This window comes from Meles meles, chromosome 3 (assembly GCF_922984935.1).
Source record: "Meles meles chromosome 3, mMelMel3.1 paternal haplotype, whole genome shotgun sequence".
NCBI classification, from domain to species: Eukaryota; Metazoa; Chordata; class Mammalia; order Carnivora; family Mustelidae; genus Meles; species Meles meles.
The window spans coordinates 108,282,207-108,298,556 of NC_060068.1; the positions used below are offsets into that span (position 1 = coordinate 108,282,207).

General features: G+C 45.6%; 1 protein-coding gene across 2 annotated transcripts in view; it reads left to right on the top strand.

Moving 5' to 3' along the window:
* Positions 1 to 16,350, top strand: part of SPOCK1 (SPARC (osteonectin), cwcv and kazal like domains proteoglycan 1) — a 518,175-nt gene that overhangs the window by 237,076 nt on the left and 264,749 nt on the right. The window contains exons 3-4 of one of the 2 annotated variants that reach the window (XM_046000679.1): positions 183 to 191; positions 6,235 to 6,280. In XM_046000679.1, the coding sequence (XP_045856635.1) occupies positions 183 to 191; positions 6,235 to 6,280 (55 nt within the window). The remainder of the gene's footprint in view (positions 1 to 182; positions 192 to 6,234; positions 6,281 to 16,350) is intronic. The other variant, XM_046000680.1, reaches the window with a different exon arrangement.

Below are 16,350 nucleotides of genomic sequence, written 5' to 3' on the forward strand. Positions count from 1 at the left end.
ACAATGGAACTTGTTGGGTTATGATGGTCTGTGTCTTGACGGAAAATACCTGCCTATGACCTTTCTAATGTTATGATGATCATGAAAATTTGATGCAATTATCGAAAATGTTTACATTCCTTCTGATTGTTTGATGTGATTCTTTTATTTTTTTTTCTCATTTATAATGCTTTCGTACTCAGGAAGTTGAGGTAGGTTTTTGACTTTTCAACTGTATGTAGACATAGCCTCCCCATAGTTGCCAAATAAAATGTAAATTTCATTCTTAATCCTAAATCTCAGTGGTAAATATTTGTTTTACTTCAGTGAACCGGCACAGCACACATTTATTTCTCATTGGTTTATCCAGGAGATGCAATTCATCAAACGCATATAAACAGTCCATTTGCTGCTTTATCTTTTCTCATTAGTTATAGTACAAGTATGATTGTCAGTTATTATCTGTGTTTTACTGGTGTGTTATTTATTGAAAGAGCAGAGCAACTGACATGGTTATTTTCTAAATCATTTTGTCTAGGGCCTGCAGGACTTTATACCAAATGTCAGACCAATTTATCAAAGACTTGCTCTATTCAGGAAGAAAGTGATTTAGAGTGTCTCCATACACATAGACCCACCTGTATTTACACACTTACTGGTAACAGTTGGGGGAATTTTGCAGGAATACAAAGATGTTAAAGCTGAAACACCTTACTTCTATTTTATACAATTTGGGTAGGATTTATTGGGTGCTTCTGAGAGATGCTTGGGGAATATGCAGGTGAGTGAGATCTTCCTTCCCTGCTCAGAGGTAGCCGAGGCTCAGGTGTGTGGGAGTGATGTATTAACACGGAATTGGATTCATGCACACAGCTCCCAGTCCATGGTGTACACAGTTCTCAAGAGTGGGGTCTGTGGAGGGAGGTCTGGTGGGACCTCGAATCACTGCCCAAGCTGGGCCACTTGTGTGAGCCGCTTCCTTCAGAAGGACTGGATTCCCACTGGGTGGGGGTTTTCGCCTGGGATGGGTGGGATGAGCCTGGTGGAGAGGAGACCCGGAGCGCAGTGCTGGCCCAAAGATAGAACCAGAAACAGCTCGGTGATAAGGTTCTTGAACAGGAAGCCAGCTCCTTTCCCAGTAAGTAAACAGAGTGTTTGGTACCTCCCAGTGGCTGGATTAGTACACATTTCCATGGCACACCAATTAAAATTCCAGTCAAATGTCGAATTATACAGCCGATGCACTTAAATAACGTCATCTGGAAATCTCACTTTTCCTGTGACTTCTGTTACATTTTAGAGACGCTCTTTCCACCTGCCAGCCAGCCTTTCTTCCTATTCTCCCCAGTCAAGTAGTGTGAAAATTAACCGAACTACTTTGCGCTGAATCCTTCTGAGAGCAGTTTGCTTACAGTTAAGCAGTTTGCTTAATGGATAGCTTTGTAAAGGTTCTGTCAAGGGGGATGCCCCCTACCCAGGATCTGCAAACTGGACTTGACTACCTGACCACAAAGGGCTGTGCTTTTCCCCTTGGCATTTACCTGGTGAAGGCCACAGATGACCCGGTGGGGGCCGTCTGCCTTTGCCTCACCTTCCTTCCTTCTGTTGGTGTCCCTGTGGCCCACTCCTGTTTGAGACAAGTGAGGCTCCCATTTATTTTCCAGGCTGGGAGTCTCAGGTAATCTCCAGCTGGAACTGTAGCTTCACATTCAGCTTCCCTGAAATATGTATGAAGCAGAAGGGATCTGTTCCGTGAGAGCTAACAGTCTTTGATCTGTAATATCTGGAGCCGTAAGGTAGCTAATGAATGATACCATCATGTTGGGAGGTGAAAGTAAGGCAGTTAGGTTTCGAAATCGGTCTCCATTTTCTTCTGCCTCCCCATCGCCGCCTCAGTCTGTTTTGACGTTCTATGCGGCTGAAATTAGCACCTCTGGAAAAACAAATCCCTGGGGAATATTTGAGCTAAATTGCATCTGCCATTTTGGGGCTCTGGGGCAATGTGAGAAAAATTCAGGTGCCCATTCAAATGGGATGAAACCAGAGGTTTTTCCAATTGGTTATGCTCGTCCATGATGAACAGACGTAATCACTCAAATTATATCAGAAATATATATCTATATCTATCTCCATCATTTCGTGTTAGGGAGGCTTAAAGACTATTGGAAGATGAATTACAGAACAGAATAATTGTATACTAATTGTGTAATAATATACAGTAGTGTTCTAGATATGTATTTTGGACGGACTTCCTTTCCCATGACTGTTTATCAAAACAGTATCTCTAAAGTGGTCAAAAACCCAGAGTTAAATTTCTCAGCACTAGTCACTGGCTGAGAGTACTTTAAAAGGATTTTTCCTTTTTCTGGGTTAGTAGGATATTTAACTAGTGAAATCAATGGAGAAATACGGCATTTTCTGTCTTGATCAGCTGCAGAGGATTAAATAATTGGGGCTATAATCTTTCCCAGGCTCGGATTCTGTCTCTACCACCAGGACCACACCTCCTCCTTTCTCATCCTACATGGGTCATGATGTGGCACTTTCTTACTCTAATTTTTTATGCAGACTTTTCATGCTTTCTTACAAAGGCTTTATCCTGCCTTGAAACATTTCATGATTTTGGACATAAGTCAATGGGCTCAAGTTTGAGACTGCTTCAGTTTCTAGGTTCTTACAGATTTTCACAGTCCCTGAAGAGTTGGGTAATTTTCATGTATGAAGTGGGGTAGTAAAATGGAATCAGCCTTTCTTCCTCTGGTGTTAGACTTTGGAGGAAGACTGTTCTCAGGCCTGTCCGGTAGTGGGCTCCATGAAATATACACGTGTCGTAACACTGCCATCTTTCATTCTTTAGCCTGTATAATGCACTGAGTTACTGAATTTAATAAACGACTGTATTTAGATAGGTGTCTTTCTGCTGAGGTTTATGTTTTAAAAATTAACCCTTGCTGTGGTCCTTGCAAGTCATTTTTAAAAGCCTCATCACTGGATGATAAAAGGACCAGTGAAGAGGCTGTCTCCATTGCATACACCTCTCCCGGCATGTTTGTGGGACTTATCTGGTGTGCCTTCCCCCATAGGCTGAATGCTAGCAGGTCACCACGTTTTTGGCACAGAAGGAAGATGAGAGGTCAGGGGCCTTCAAGTCCTGCATTGTGAGAGTATCCAGAAGGGATTCTGGGGTCCGTGCAGCAGGAGCACACTTGGGTGCAGTGCAGAATTGGGGTGGTGTGGGGATAAGGATAGTACTTGCCAGCGTGGGAGTTGTAGCTCAAGAAAACTGGCACCACTGTCCACAGCACAGGAGGTCCTGGGTCTGTTTTAGGACAACATACAGAGAATGTAGCTCTGTCGATTTAGATAGAAAATAAGAAATGAGTTGGGGAGGTAGCTCTCCTCCTCGCCCCCACTTCCAGTCTTGGGACCTGGAGAAGTGACCAGCCCTGGTATTGATGGAGTGTTGGTTCAGTACCCCCAGACAGTTGTCCTAATGTGCCCTGAACATCCGGATGTGGGGAATTCTGATATGAGCACATGGTCAGGAGATGCAGGTCTAGAAGTGGCAGTCTTCTGTCCGTGACTTTTTGCACTTGAATGGAGATACTGCCTCCCTGGGCATTCCTGCACACATGGAGGGGATGGATGGAGACAGCCCCTTCCTGCCTGGACTTGCCCTGTGTGCAGGCCAGTCAGACTCGGTGGGTACGGTATGACAGGGTGCTCTTTGTGCCTGGACATCTCAGCCTCCAATTGGCTGCAGCTGTGCCCCATCCCCAGGGCTCCCCAGCCATCCCCCAGGTGGGCTCTGGTTCTAGCGTGCTTTCCACATGTTCATGATCTTGGCCTCTGGTAGGGGTTTCTCTTAGCTCTAGCCAAAGAGTGGCACTCAAGGTTTTACCTGCTCCTGGCTCATTGGTTTTTGCTTAGGCCATCCACTTTGCTGATGCTGAGCAAAAAGCAGTCAGATGCAAGGAATTGTTCTCCTCGTGGACTTGGCCTTGCTGGGCCAGGGGCTGCTTGAAGGACTCACTTTGCATAATGAGCGTTCACTCAAGGTGCACTTTCACATCTTGGCAGCAATTAGGCGGTATTATTACCTTTGCAATCAGCTTAAAATATTCTAATGCAGATACCTGCTTTTATGACTGAAAGGCTTTGTGTTTGAAATTGGGATTTTTTTTTCCCCCAAGAAATTTGTACAAGTGGCCTTGTAGTTAACCTGGAAAAGTGACTGGGGGCCCAGAAGCGTGCTTCGCATGCCAGCCAGGTTCCAAAGTTGGTGGAAATCATTAGGGAATATTCACTTCTTGAGACTTGCTCAAACCTTTCCTTGACATCAAAGGGAATGTGGCATGGGAAATTGAAGTAAAGGGATTTGTCTTTGGCTCCAGTCCTTCCTTGTCAGACACACATCCTAAGCTTCCAAGGGCTTCCATGTTTCAGAATAGTATGTTCAAGTATAAAATATTCACAAGATTCCACATTGCCATTGGACAGGAAGCTGGCCTCTGTATGCGGAGGGGGCATTGATGGACCATAGCTGGAAGGATTGATGTTGTTTTTTTCTCCATTGGTGAGATTGGGTTCTTCCTGGATTAATTCTTCCCATGTCACTGTGGACAGAATGTGTGGATAACACAGTTGTGTCTAGAGCTGAGAGCGCATTGGCCATCCAACTAAGAAATTGGATGCTAAATTTTTCCCACCTACTGTCCAGTCCTTAACTTATTTAATACTAGCTGTTGAGTCCCAGGCCACGCAGTTTGAAAGATTAGGATTGTATTTAAAAATCATAGGGGGACAGAGATTTGGCAGAGGGCTTGTTTGTAACTTTCTCCATGACATTTCATGGTGTGGCCCTTGGGGACTTCCTAACCAGATGGGTGAGGAGGTCATTTATGCCATAGCATTAAAGCCAGAGCAAAGTGGGCCAATTCCATGGAGTTAAAAATAATTTAATGCTGAATCCCCAGGATCCAGAGGAAATGGTTCATGTTTATTCATGCTCTGGAAAATGGAATCACTGCCCAAGAAGCAATATGTTATGATTTTACTCCAAATCTAGCTTCCTAAAATCTGTTTAAGGGCTTAGGTGAACTCAACAAGGATATAATAAGGCCAGGTAATTGAACAACACAGAGGCCGATAAAATTCACAGGAGATCATGTCGGAGATAAACTGCAGCAGGAGGCAGTGTGGACAATAATTTAAACTAATTGTGCACTTTGATGTAAATTAACTTCTCAGGAAGAGAAATTGAAGCCTCATTGTAGGCAGCTCTCTGAAACTGCGGCATGTAGAGTACCTGCCAGAAACACATGCAGCAAATATTATCAGCTACGTGGAGGAGGAAGTTAACCGAACAAGTGCACAAGCCTTAAAATGATACGGGGATGATAAAAACGGGTGAAGCCTCGTCACCTGGCAGTCTGATTGTGGGGACAGTGGGTGTGCTAATGCCGGCGGATGAATGCTCAGCTGGAGGTGGGGGGTGGAAGATAAAGAGAACAGGCAGCCTTTAACAAGGAGAGGTTATTAAAAGCGAAGTAGTTAATGTAACCGTGAATAAGTGAGTGGCCTAGACCCTGGGAATTTCAAAGTAAGGAAGTGTCTAGCCTTAGAGCGTAAATTGATAACAAGCAGCAGGCAAGAAGGACACAGTTTTTAATTGACCAGCTTGGCCACCTTCTGTTACTGTATTGTTACACACCTAGAAGGAATGGTGGGACGCTCAGTGCATGCCCGTAGTTCATTCTAACATTGGAAGGGCCAGTCTGTTTTTAACCTTAGTGAGTGTTGGAAAACTGGAACTGCACACCACGAATTCCATGTCTCCACATGAAAGGAATGTTGACAGTTGAAATTATCAGCTGTTACAAACACAGAGGCTTAATCATAAGTGAGGGCAGCAAGGCATCACCTGCGGGATAATTGATAGCAAATCCACCTTGCACTTGGAAGGTGTCGTGGTTTATCTGTCAAGCCAAGAGAAGCAGTGTTGTTGCCATATTAGGCTGAAATGTTTTTACTATTCCCAGTGTTTAATCCATACAGTTTGAAAAGACAAGAATTTGAAAAGTAAATTGATATTTTTGATTTTACATGCATGTCTGTTTGGGGAAAGGTTTCTAAGCTTGTGTGTGTTTTCCTTTGTGTTTTGGGAGGTGGGGAGAAAGGCTGGTTTTTATGCAGTGATGTGAGAAGCTTTCTGAAATCTGACCTTCGTTTCTATTTTTTTTTTTCCTTATATAGGATGATTATTTCAGAAACTGGAATCCCAACAAGCCCTTTGACCAAGGTAAAGGATGCGTTATTTCTTGTTGTATATTTCATGGGAAATGCAGTCTCATTTTTCCTTCTTTACACGCTGAGTTACTGTTCCTAAGAATGCCAGAGAGCTGTCTTACTTGACTGACTTGGGGGTCTGAAATGAGTATGGTGATAGAAACTATCTTGTCCATTTTGTTATTTGTCTGAGATCACCTGAGACATATACTTAAACATGTATTGAATTGACTACAATGAACAATCATTGAAGGTTCATTTATTTATTTATTTAAACACCACCACTACAAAAGAGCAAAATGCTTATCACAGTAACCTGGTGAGTTGGGTGGAATCCAGTGATTTCTTCCGTGGAAAGGCCGGCCTGAGAATGTGCAATTGACATGAGCTATAAAAATGAAGCTTTCTTTGTAGAAATGGGTTCGTCCCAGGAGGCTTTCAAGGGCACTAATATTTCTTTTGTTAAATAACTTCTTCATGGCTTCTAAATAGAAGCTTGTTTCTGAGTCTGCTCACTGACCACTTGGGTGTAACCTTGGTCCTCAGAGGGTTCTTGGCACTCATGCCAGCAAGCATGAAGCCCGTCTAACGATGACCATTGTAAGTCACTCCCAGGGTGCTCCTGTGCGTTATTTAAGACAGACTGAGGACCTGCCATCAATCACATCCCTGTCCCTGTTGTTCCATGTGTGGCTGCTGTAGCCACAGAACCGACGGTTGAAAATGATGCTAGATTGTACTTGAAGTATGTATATGCAGTTAATACCGAAACCTGGAGGAAAAATATTACTGACCACGCATCAAAGGTTCACACTTCTGAGGATGAACTTCAGTTCTGTGACTTGAGTGTTTGATGCGATCCTGATGGTCGCCTTGACAAAAAAGAAATCAAGGAGGGAATTGCCGTATAATGAATGTGTTAGAAGGCCCAGCCTTCTCCTCTTTCCTTTGTCACTCTAATGGGTCCCTCTGTCCCTGGACTCTGTTTTTTGTTTGTTTGTTTTTGTTTTTTTAAAAAAATTGGTGTTAGGATTTCTTCATGTGCATTTTAGCTCATGCCTCAAAGTCGGGCAACATTGTATTCATTCATTCATTCATGCTTGCATTCATTCATTCATTCTCAAAGTTGAATACCCACTGTGTACACAAACACCAAGCCCGGTTCTGGGAACAAAACAAAAGCTGTAGTGCCCACGCTGGGGGAGCTGAGAGCAGAGGGTAGGGAGGTAACTCGGTCAGCAGTTTCGGTGGCATGTGTTCAGGGCCTTAAGGTAGGTATGTGCAGGGCAAGTGGTGAAGCTATAGGTGGGGAATTGACCCTGTGTTGCATGCTTCTTGGGGAGCGGGTCCCGGGAAAAGCTTTCCTTTGGAGATCAGTCCGGACTTCCCAGTATCTTAGCAGCCTTCATGAGCCTCTCTCCTTTGTAACTTTACCAATGACTGAGTTGTCACAATAAGCCACATTAAAGCATACGAAGATACTTCTAATGCCATTTATAAATTTCCTATTGAAAATGGTCGAAATTTCTCAACATTACTTTTGAAAGGATGTACCTTCATTTTGGAACAGACCTGATACACAACAACACACTCTCTCTCTGGGCCTCACAGATGTGCCCTTCTGTAAACACGCCCACTAGGAATTTGCTTATGGAGGTCTCTGAATGGAGAGTGGCAGCGGACTGATTGTTTCCAGCCCTGAAACAGAAATGGGTTCTTGTCCTTTGAGGATCAAGTGTTGTCTAACCACCAGATTGACTCTGCCCCAAGACTTGCACACAAATACTTAAACTTCACCAGGGGAAGACATTTTCATTTTCACTAGTATACACTGGAAAAGATAAATACTGGAAGGTGGGTTTCATTTGCCACCTGGGGATGTGTATGATCACTTGCCTTGATTGGGGGGTTAACACAGAAACTTTGAGCATCAAAAAGAGCATGAGACTTAAATCCACTGAAGCAGAAAGTCCAAAGAAGGATTTTTGTCTCCTACAAATGATGGCAGGCATAGCCAGCAGATTCCCACCCCTGCTCCCTCTTTTTCTAGCTCTGCAGGCATGAAAACTGGATCTGCTTAGATAAATCTTCCTTCGATAAAACCTCATGACTTTATGGGGTATAATTGAGGACCTTAGCTGAGAAGCCCCACTTTGTAGCTCAGGTGTAGCTGCTATTGGCTATTTATATACAGAGCCATAGGGAGAGCAGGCAGAGCTGAGAATAGCCTTCACTTAAAATATCAGCCCCAGCAGATGTCATCAATTACATTGTGTGCTGCTCAATAAAAATGGGAGGTTACTATATCAGTGTTGACACCACTTGGTGAAATATAAACCGTAGGCATGGAAGATGTAGAGCATTTCATCTTCCAGATAATAGGAGAATTGCTGAACTCCAGTGAAAGTTGTCAGCTGCAGCGAGAAGTCATTTCCCTGCCTAAGCTGAAAAGGAATCAAACATGTTTCGAGTGGTTTTGGGGTTGGGGAAAACTTGGAGCTGGTAGCAAGGGCACTCGTTGAAAGACATCGCAGGGTTTCACGTGACAGTTATGCATGGGCATGGCAGTGGACATGGCGTCCTGATGGCCTTGGGGGTGAGGTGGGCTGAAAATGCAGGGGAGAAGCGGGAGGGGGAGGGTGGGCCATGAGGGATCGTGGTGGAGAAGAGCCAGAAGGGTGGGTTTGAGGCAGGTTTTGACGGATCCTTCCTACCAATCCGTGAAGTTTGCACTTTGTTTTCTTGGCAGTGGGGAACCAGAGAAAGGTTTTCAGCAGAGGAATGACGTGGCGAAGGCAGTATTTTAGAGGACTGAGTTTGGTGACTCAGCAGCTGTGATGAGGAGCCCAAGGCACAGCTGCTAGATGACGTCCCTCCCATGGACTCCTGTGTGACTTGTCCCTTGCCCCTTCCATTGCCTTGGAGCTTTGGGCTCTGGCTGTCTCAGGCGGTCAGACACAACATCCAGCCCTGGAGCCCGATCTCTGAAATGCCCCGGGAGCTCCGACTTCTCGTAGGTGTTGGTGCGAATAGTTAGGACACACGTAGTATTTATGAAGCGGTTACTTGTAACTGTACTCTCTGCTTCAGGATATTTACTGAACTCGGAACAACAGGACTTTGTAGAGCGCCCTTACCATGTAATTGACTCAGAAGGAAATAACTTGGTGGTCTCCTTCCAAGAGGCTGAAAACATTTTTAACTTGTTATCCTAAAGTGAATCATGAATGTTTTTGTCTGTGGAGTATAAGAGCCATCAACTTCAGGCCTTTCAGAGAATTCTTTGTGAGATTTGGATAAGTAGTATACACCCTTTTGGGTATGATAATGATTTAATGCCAGGTCTCCTCACAGAAGGGACAAAGAGGAGTTCAGAACTGAGGGAAACGCTCAGGTGAGACATTGCCTTAGTGAAGTCCACAACGCCATTTGCCCTGTGGGGAGAACTGGGCAGGCTGCCAGGTTGGAGAGGGCACGGGCTGTTGTGCGTGGTTCCTCTTGTCTTGTGTGGGCAGGAGTGGAGGTCCTGGGGTGGACCTCCACAGGAGGCTGAGGCTCTAGGGTTCAGACACGTTCCCAGAGTCTTGGGTGGCCTCTCTTGCCCTGCCTTTCAAGCATATTCCATCACCTGGCCCCTAGCAAATCTGGGCACACATAGTGGGTGAGGAGCAGGTATGAGGTTTCTGTTTCCAGAAGTGGTGTCTGGTCCAGCAAAGTGCTTCTCTAAGAAAACAGTCCTTGGTGCAGTAAGTTTGGGACCCACATAAACTCTGTGCTTCTCCTGGAGATTCACAGGGTTCATTTGTGATTGAGAAGCTCAGACAAGTCTTTTGGTAAAGAATCCCATTTAACTTCGCATTTTTCTCAATCTGCCTTTGACCGCATGCTTTCATTTTTAATTTTTCGCTCCATGCCTACCGGGTACCCAGAGAAAGTAGTGTGTTCTGTGGGATGCACTTTGGTAAGTGTGGTGTTGGTGTGGGGGACTTGGGGTTTGCAGTCAGACTCTCCACGTTTGGAACTTGACCCTGCCAGCTCTTAGCTGAGCGATTCTGGCAAATTGCTTCACTTCTCTGTATCAAAGCCTTCGAATGTAGAAACAGCACCAGCAAAAGCATTGGGAGGATGAAATGAGTTAGTGTCTGGCATACAATAAGTGCTCCTTCAGCAATTAATTGATCTTTTTCATTCCCTCTTCCTCCTGTTAACCTGCCTCCCCCTGTTGCTTCCTTCCTTTACCACTTGGGTTTTATTTCTCTCTTCTTTTCTTCCCTTCTGGGGGCCTTAGGAGTTGTGATGCTCTGGAGCTCCTGGGGTAAGGCAGAGCTGGCCTCTTTCACACCGGGCGGGTGGGTCACCACAGTGGTGCACCCCAGATCCTCATTTGGGGGGCTGAACAGGTTCAGGCTCTTAATATGCTCCTTTCTTCCTTCCTCGCGTCTACCCGTAAACGGTTGTCAAATGCTCCACATTTCACCGTGCTGTGCTGGATAACAGGGACCCCAGTAAAAAAGGGCTCTCTGTGGGACGCTTCCAATTATCAGTCAGTCAAAAGCCATCCATCTAAGGTCTTAAGCTCGGAGAGTGTGTATATACTAGGAAGGGGGCTGCTGGGGGCTGGCCGCAAGAGCCGGGACTGGTGGGGGTGGGTCGGGTGAGGAATGTTGGTCTCAGAAACCGAGAAATCCATAAGATGTCAAGTGTTAATACGACTGACATAGGTCAGTGTGAGTTGAGGGGACATTTTCTGTTACAACTTGGCTTCACTCAGCCTGTGCCTGTGGATCAGGCTGCCAGTGCTGTAACTACCAACCTTCCCTAGTAACAGCCACCTTCAGTGCGGTAATAAGGGTGCTGTCTCAAAGCTTCTCTTTTTCCTTAGAGTGGGTGCTGAGGAAGCGGGGCTTGGAGCGGGAAGGCGGAGACAATTTACCAAACCACCGTATTGTGTTAAAAGAACAAAAGGTGTTGCTTTATGTCATAGAATAGAGGATGCACGAGAAGCAAAGTGAGTTCTAAAAAGTCATTTCAAAGTTTCTTGACCAGTCTTTTTTGAAAAAAAAAAAAAAATTGAAGCTTTCATCACCACAGTTTTTGCTGAATCAAAGGTGTTTTTTTTTGTTTTTTGTTTTTTTGTTTGTTTTTTTTTGTATTGGGAAGTTGGAAAGGTCATTTATGTCTATAATGAAGACCTTATTTTTAGAATGGAATTCTGATTACTTGAAGGAGTCCTCAAGTGGTAGGACATTAATTAATTGAGGTTTTCTCTTGTAGCTATGGTCCACTCAGGAAAGAGCCCACTGATTCGTGTGGGTGTGAAGTTCTGCTCGATGAGACAAGCCTTTTGAGGACAAATGGCTGAGGGGAGATTTATCAGGGAACTTTTTGAAACAAGCGAGTTCCTTTAATGTGGAATAAATGAATGTTTTACATGGAGTGTATAGCTGTTGGTTTTAAAGATAATGTTTTTTTCTTCTGTAGTGAATACTAATCGTTCTTCTCGAGCAGCCAGGCAATGACTGAATCTCCAATGATGCTGGTGATGTTCAGAGCAGAATATGAACTTGTAGGAATTGATCTCCAGATAAAAATAAAGCTCAGCAAGTCAGGGGCCCTTCTCACTCACGCTGTTCACTTGAATTGAGGAAAAGAAGAAAACCCTTGCCCTTTGACTTTCCATCTATTATACCAAGATCCCAACAAGCTCAAATTCTGACCAAAGCCTTGAACTGTTTTGAAGCAGAAATTCTAAGACTCAAAAGGAGAGAGTCCTTTCCACGTTCCGGCTGTGTTTCTGGAACCGGAGCCCCGTGGATTAGGGCAGCATCCATGTTTTGTCCCAGTTCTAAGGGGGAACCCAGGGGGGCAAGATTGCTTATTTATAAAATGATTGTTCAGAAGAGGATTTTTTTCCCCGTCTAGATTAATCTGAAATTTTATATGCTAGGCTGAAAAGAAACCTTCAGTCCCCACAGCTTTTTTCTTGATGTGGAATTTAACCTCACCCCAAAAAGAGCCTCTGATTTGCATTCATACTGCTTGAACATTTCTCAGTGTTTAAGTATCGGTTCACCTTATCTGATGGTGAGGCTGGAGCTGCTGATTTTCAGAGGCATCCGGCCTGGTTTGTGGAAAGCATCTTAATAATTTCCCCCTGGTCTTCTCGTGTCTGGTCTGCTTGGTTTCTCCCTCTTTGCCTTTCACGTGACGTCGCCATGACACTTTCCCCTAAGTGACAGGCTCTCTCACCTCCCGTGAACCCGTTTCCCACCCCATACCTTCCCATTCCGCCCTAGCCCCATTAGCTTCCCTCCTTTTGTTGTCCCTTCCCTCTCTTTCCTGATTATGGCAGTAAAATAGTTATTGCTTTTTTTTTTTTAATTTTTTCAAGTATTGATTTTTAACTTTTCTTTTTTTTTAAAGCTTTTTTTTTTTTAAATTTATTTATTTATTTGACAGAGAGAGATCACGAGTAAGCAGAGAGGCAGGCAGAGAGAGAGGAGGAAGCAGGCTCCCGCTGAGCAGAGAGCCTGATGTGGGGCTCGATCCCAGGTCCCTGAGATCATGACCTGAGCTGAAGGCAGAGACTTAACCCACTGAGCCACCCAGCGCCCCGATTTTTAACTTTTCAAAGTCAATTCTGCCAGGCAAGAAACAGAACACTGGTAATTCCCGTCTTGGTCTGCTCCGTTTTTTACATAGCCTATCTGCTTTGAAGTTAGAGTGAGTTAAAAGTCACAGCTTTCATCTCTGGCTGCCTTGGCCCGTTTGCTTATTTTAAAAAGAAAGAAAAATCACATGAAAGGTTGAAATCTGACGGGTACCCCTTCTTGCTCCTTTTCCCTAAATGGCCACCTGATTAAAGCACTTTTCTGTCCATGTTCTTACACTTTTAGGTCATAGGGGCGTGTCTCCAAGCAAGATGTTACGTTACATGTTGACCCCTAGACATAAATGTTTCCTTCTCTAACCTGTTCATTTCATTGAAAAATTGTTTCCGAGGGTCTTTGGTATGATGGCTGTGGATCTAGTTAATGCCTTTCTAGTGTTCTATCACATTATTCTAACGTGCTACCATTTAGCCGCCATTCCCCCATTGGCAGACGCTTATGCTGCTGCTGTTTTGTTATCCAGGCTGCTTTTCCTTAGCGTCTCCTACCCATTCCAGCTGATTCCGCCCTGAAGTCACTTGGCCTGGAGAACCTGGTATCCCAGGAAGGGACTGAGATGGGTCTTGACTCTGCCACTATTTCAATGTGTTAAATTCAGGCAAATCACGTGGCCTTTCTGGACTTCGCTTAGCCTATTTCTGAAGTAAAAAGAGGTTTCCCGAGGTCCTTTCCATCCACGATAGTGAAGCTCTCACGGTTTCAGACAGCATAGAGTCTGTACGTTTTCCTCATAAAGGAAGGAAAAGTGAAAAATCTGAGCCTGATGCTGGAGTTTCAAAGGTCACAGTTTAGCCAATGAGGTATGACTATAGCTGCAGCAAAACCAGTGGAATTAAACGGGCCTTTAAACCATCAGGGGCGGGGAGGGAGGCTCAGAGTAAAAAAGCAAAAAAGGCCAAAGTGGGAGGTACTTGGTCTTCTCACGGACTCTTGTGGGCCCTGCTGGGGTGGAGGGAGAGCGGGGTCTCAAGGGCTCCAGCTGCCGTCTTAGTCCCCCATTAGCTTTCTGCACACCGAGGGGTAACTTACTCCGCCTTCTCATCTGGGGCTAGCGACACCTGTCTTGTGGAGCATTCGTGGAGACTCAATGATGTCGCGCTGCAGAGGGCCACGAGTCCGTGTATGGCTCGTGCCCACTTAACCTCACTTTGTTGCCAGCTGAGTACCCTCAGCGATGACTGTGGGCCCCGCTTCCTCGTGGGGGTGCCGATGGCTCTGTCAGTGTTGTGCGCCGGCCTCCCCCAAGCTTCGCTAGGAGCTCCCACTCCCCTGTGCCTCCAGAACAAAGCTGTTCTGGGTTGCGTTCTACCCTTTGGGCGGAATGATAGAGAATCATGAAGGGTAGTAAAATCCCCCTTGCAATTATGAGGCTCTGTGGCTTTTCTTACTGTGTTTAAGAGGTTCCTTCAGCACGGACAAATTCATTTTAAAGACGTGTTTATTACCTTTTCCCAAACTCATAAAATGTAATGTTAGTTTTATAAAAATGACGGGGGGGGTGGGAATCCATCCTGCTGTATTCCACCTGCTAGAATAACAGCCTCTGAATTAATTATATGGTATTTGTGGAGCCCTAATGAAACAGCCCTGGTTTGAGGAAATTCTCAACAGGGAAAAAACGTCAGCTGAATTTTAAAATCAATCAATAATGCTGTTTAAATTTTCCTCATCGGAGACTGTAGAGTGGTTTACAGCATTTTCACAGCCGGGAGGCGGCTGCTGGGAGGGACGCCGCCAGCATCACCTGTGTCCCCACAGGTCCCGTGCCTGAGATGGAGACTTTGCTTTTGTAGAACTCTTCAGTTGTGGTACATGGCTGAGTTCACTGCTGGAGGCCTGTCTGATGTCCATTCGGCCCTAAGTGCCATGCAGGATGAGAGGCAGTGTGGTATATTGGAAAGGTCCTCGGTTCTCAGGCTCAGTGATGGGATTCGATCCCCAGCTCTGGCCTTCAGGAAGCTGTGTGTGCTGAGGCGAGTGCTTAGCTTCTCTGAGCCTGTTTCCTCCTCTTCTACAAAAATAGAAATGGACATTTCTTGCACCTACAACCTGTCAAACTGCTGATGTAAGGCCCGACCCAGTCTTAACAAAAGGATTACAATAAAGGGATCACAATAAAGGCAACAAAGCTTTGGTAAAAGATGAAGGGACAGTGTTTTGTTCTGGATTCCCAGAGTTGGAAGGCTCTTTGAAGTTTTTGCCACGTCCGCTTACCTGACGCAGCACACTAGCTAACTGATCAGGGAATTGTCGAATCAAGTGCTTAACTGATGACCTGGTAGGGGCTTGGTGGTTCCATGTGTGAGGAGGAATGTCACGGAGGCCTTCCTCAGCACATTTGGCACCTGTGTAGTGAAGAGCGGGACCTGTGGGCAATGGGATATGCTGAAGGGTGTGTTTGAGGCACTCTGGATGCTCCGGGCCGGTCAGCAGCTGCTGGGTGAGGCTCAGAACAGGGATCCCAGGAGGTGACAGGGGGGCCTCTCGAGGCTGAGTAGCTATCTGGAGATAAGCCAGGGGAGGTGGGCGGCATTTGATGGGAAGTAATGTTTCCTGAGAGCTGAGCTTTCAGTTGCTACCAAGTGGAATTTGATAGGATTGCTTCTTTTGAAAAACACATTTATTAAGAGAGATGAGGAAAGTGTAAGCCGTTGCTTTCTCAGGCTGTTTCACTCTTTCTCCATTTGTCTCTCAAGATCTCTCTGGTGGGTGCCTGGAAATACCCCCAGAGCAGAGATGGTGAATAGTGAGGTCCCCTGTGCAGCAACAGGGGGAGGATGGTGTTCGGGACAAGACGGCACCAACTCCGTCTCCAGAGAGTGACCATGACGCAGCCCTAGCTGAGGCTGGTCGTGTGGGTCTGGGACCCGGGGTGACAGAATTTCTCATTCCTCAAAGGGAGCAGGAGATGAAGAAGTTTTGACATGTGTGTGGAACCCAGTTTCTTCAGTGTTTGTGAATAAGTTGTTAAAAACAACAACAACAAAAAGCCTGTGAGCGGGTAGGTGTGTCTTTGGACTTCTTGTCTGTGGTTTCTCTCAGAGAGGAAGCCAGAGGCCTCGTTGTCAGACCTTGTCTTTGGCTTGCGGTGTGTATGCTCTGGAGGCTCGTGAGTCCTTGGGGTTCCCCCTCTTCGGACCTGGAGGCAGTGTCTAGCAGACCTGGGGACACACTGCTTGAGTGCAAGTCATCTGTGCGCAGGCTGCCCTCCGACGCTGTGAGGCCTGACGCGGAATGTCATGAGCAGGGGAGCCTGATGGAAACCCGAGCCCCAGGCGGGGTGCTGGGTTATTACTGCTGTGTCTCTGTGGCCTCCCACACCACCTTGAGATGGATTGTTTTAATCTTGAGAATAGGGACACACACCCCTGCCCGCACGCAAGCACACTGAAGCTCACACAGTTCACACGAC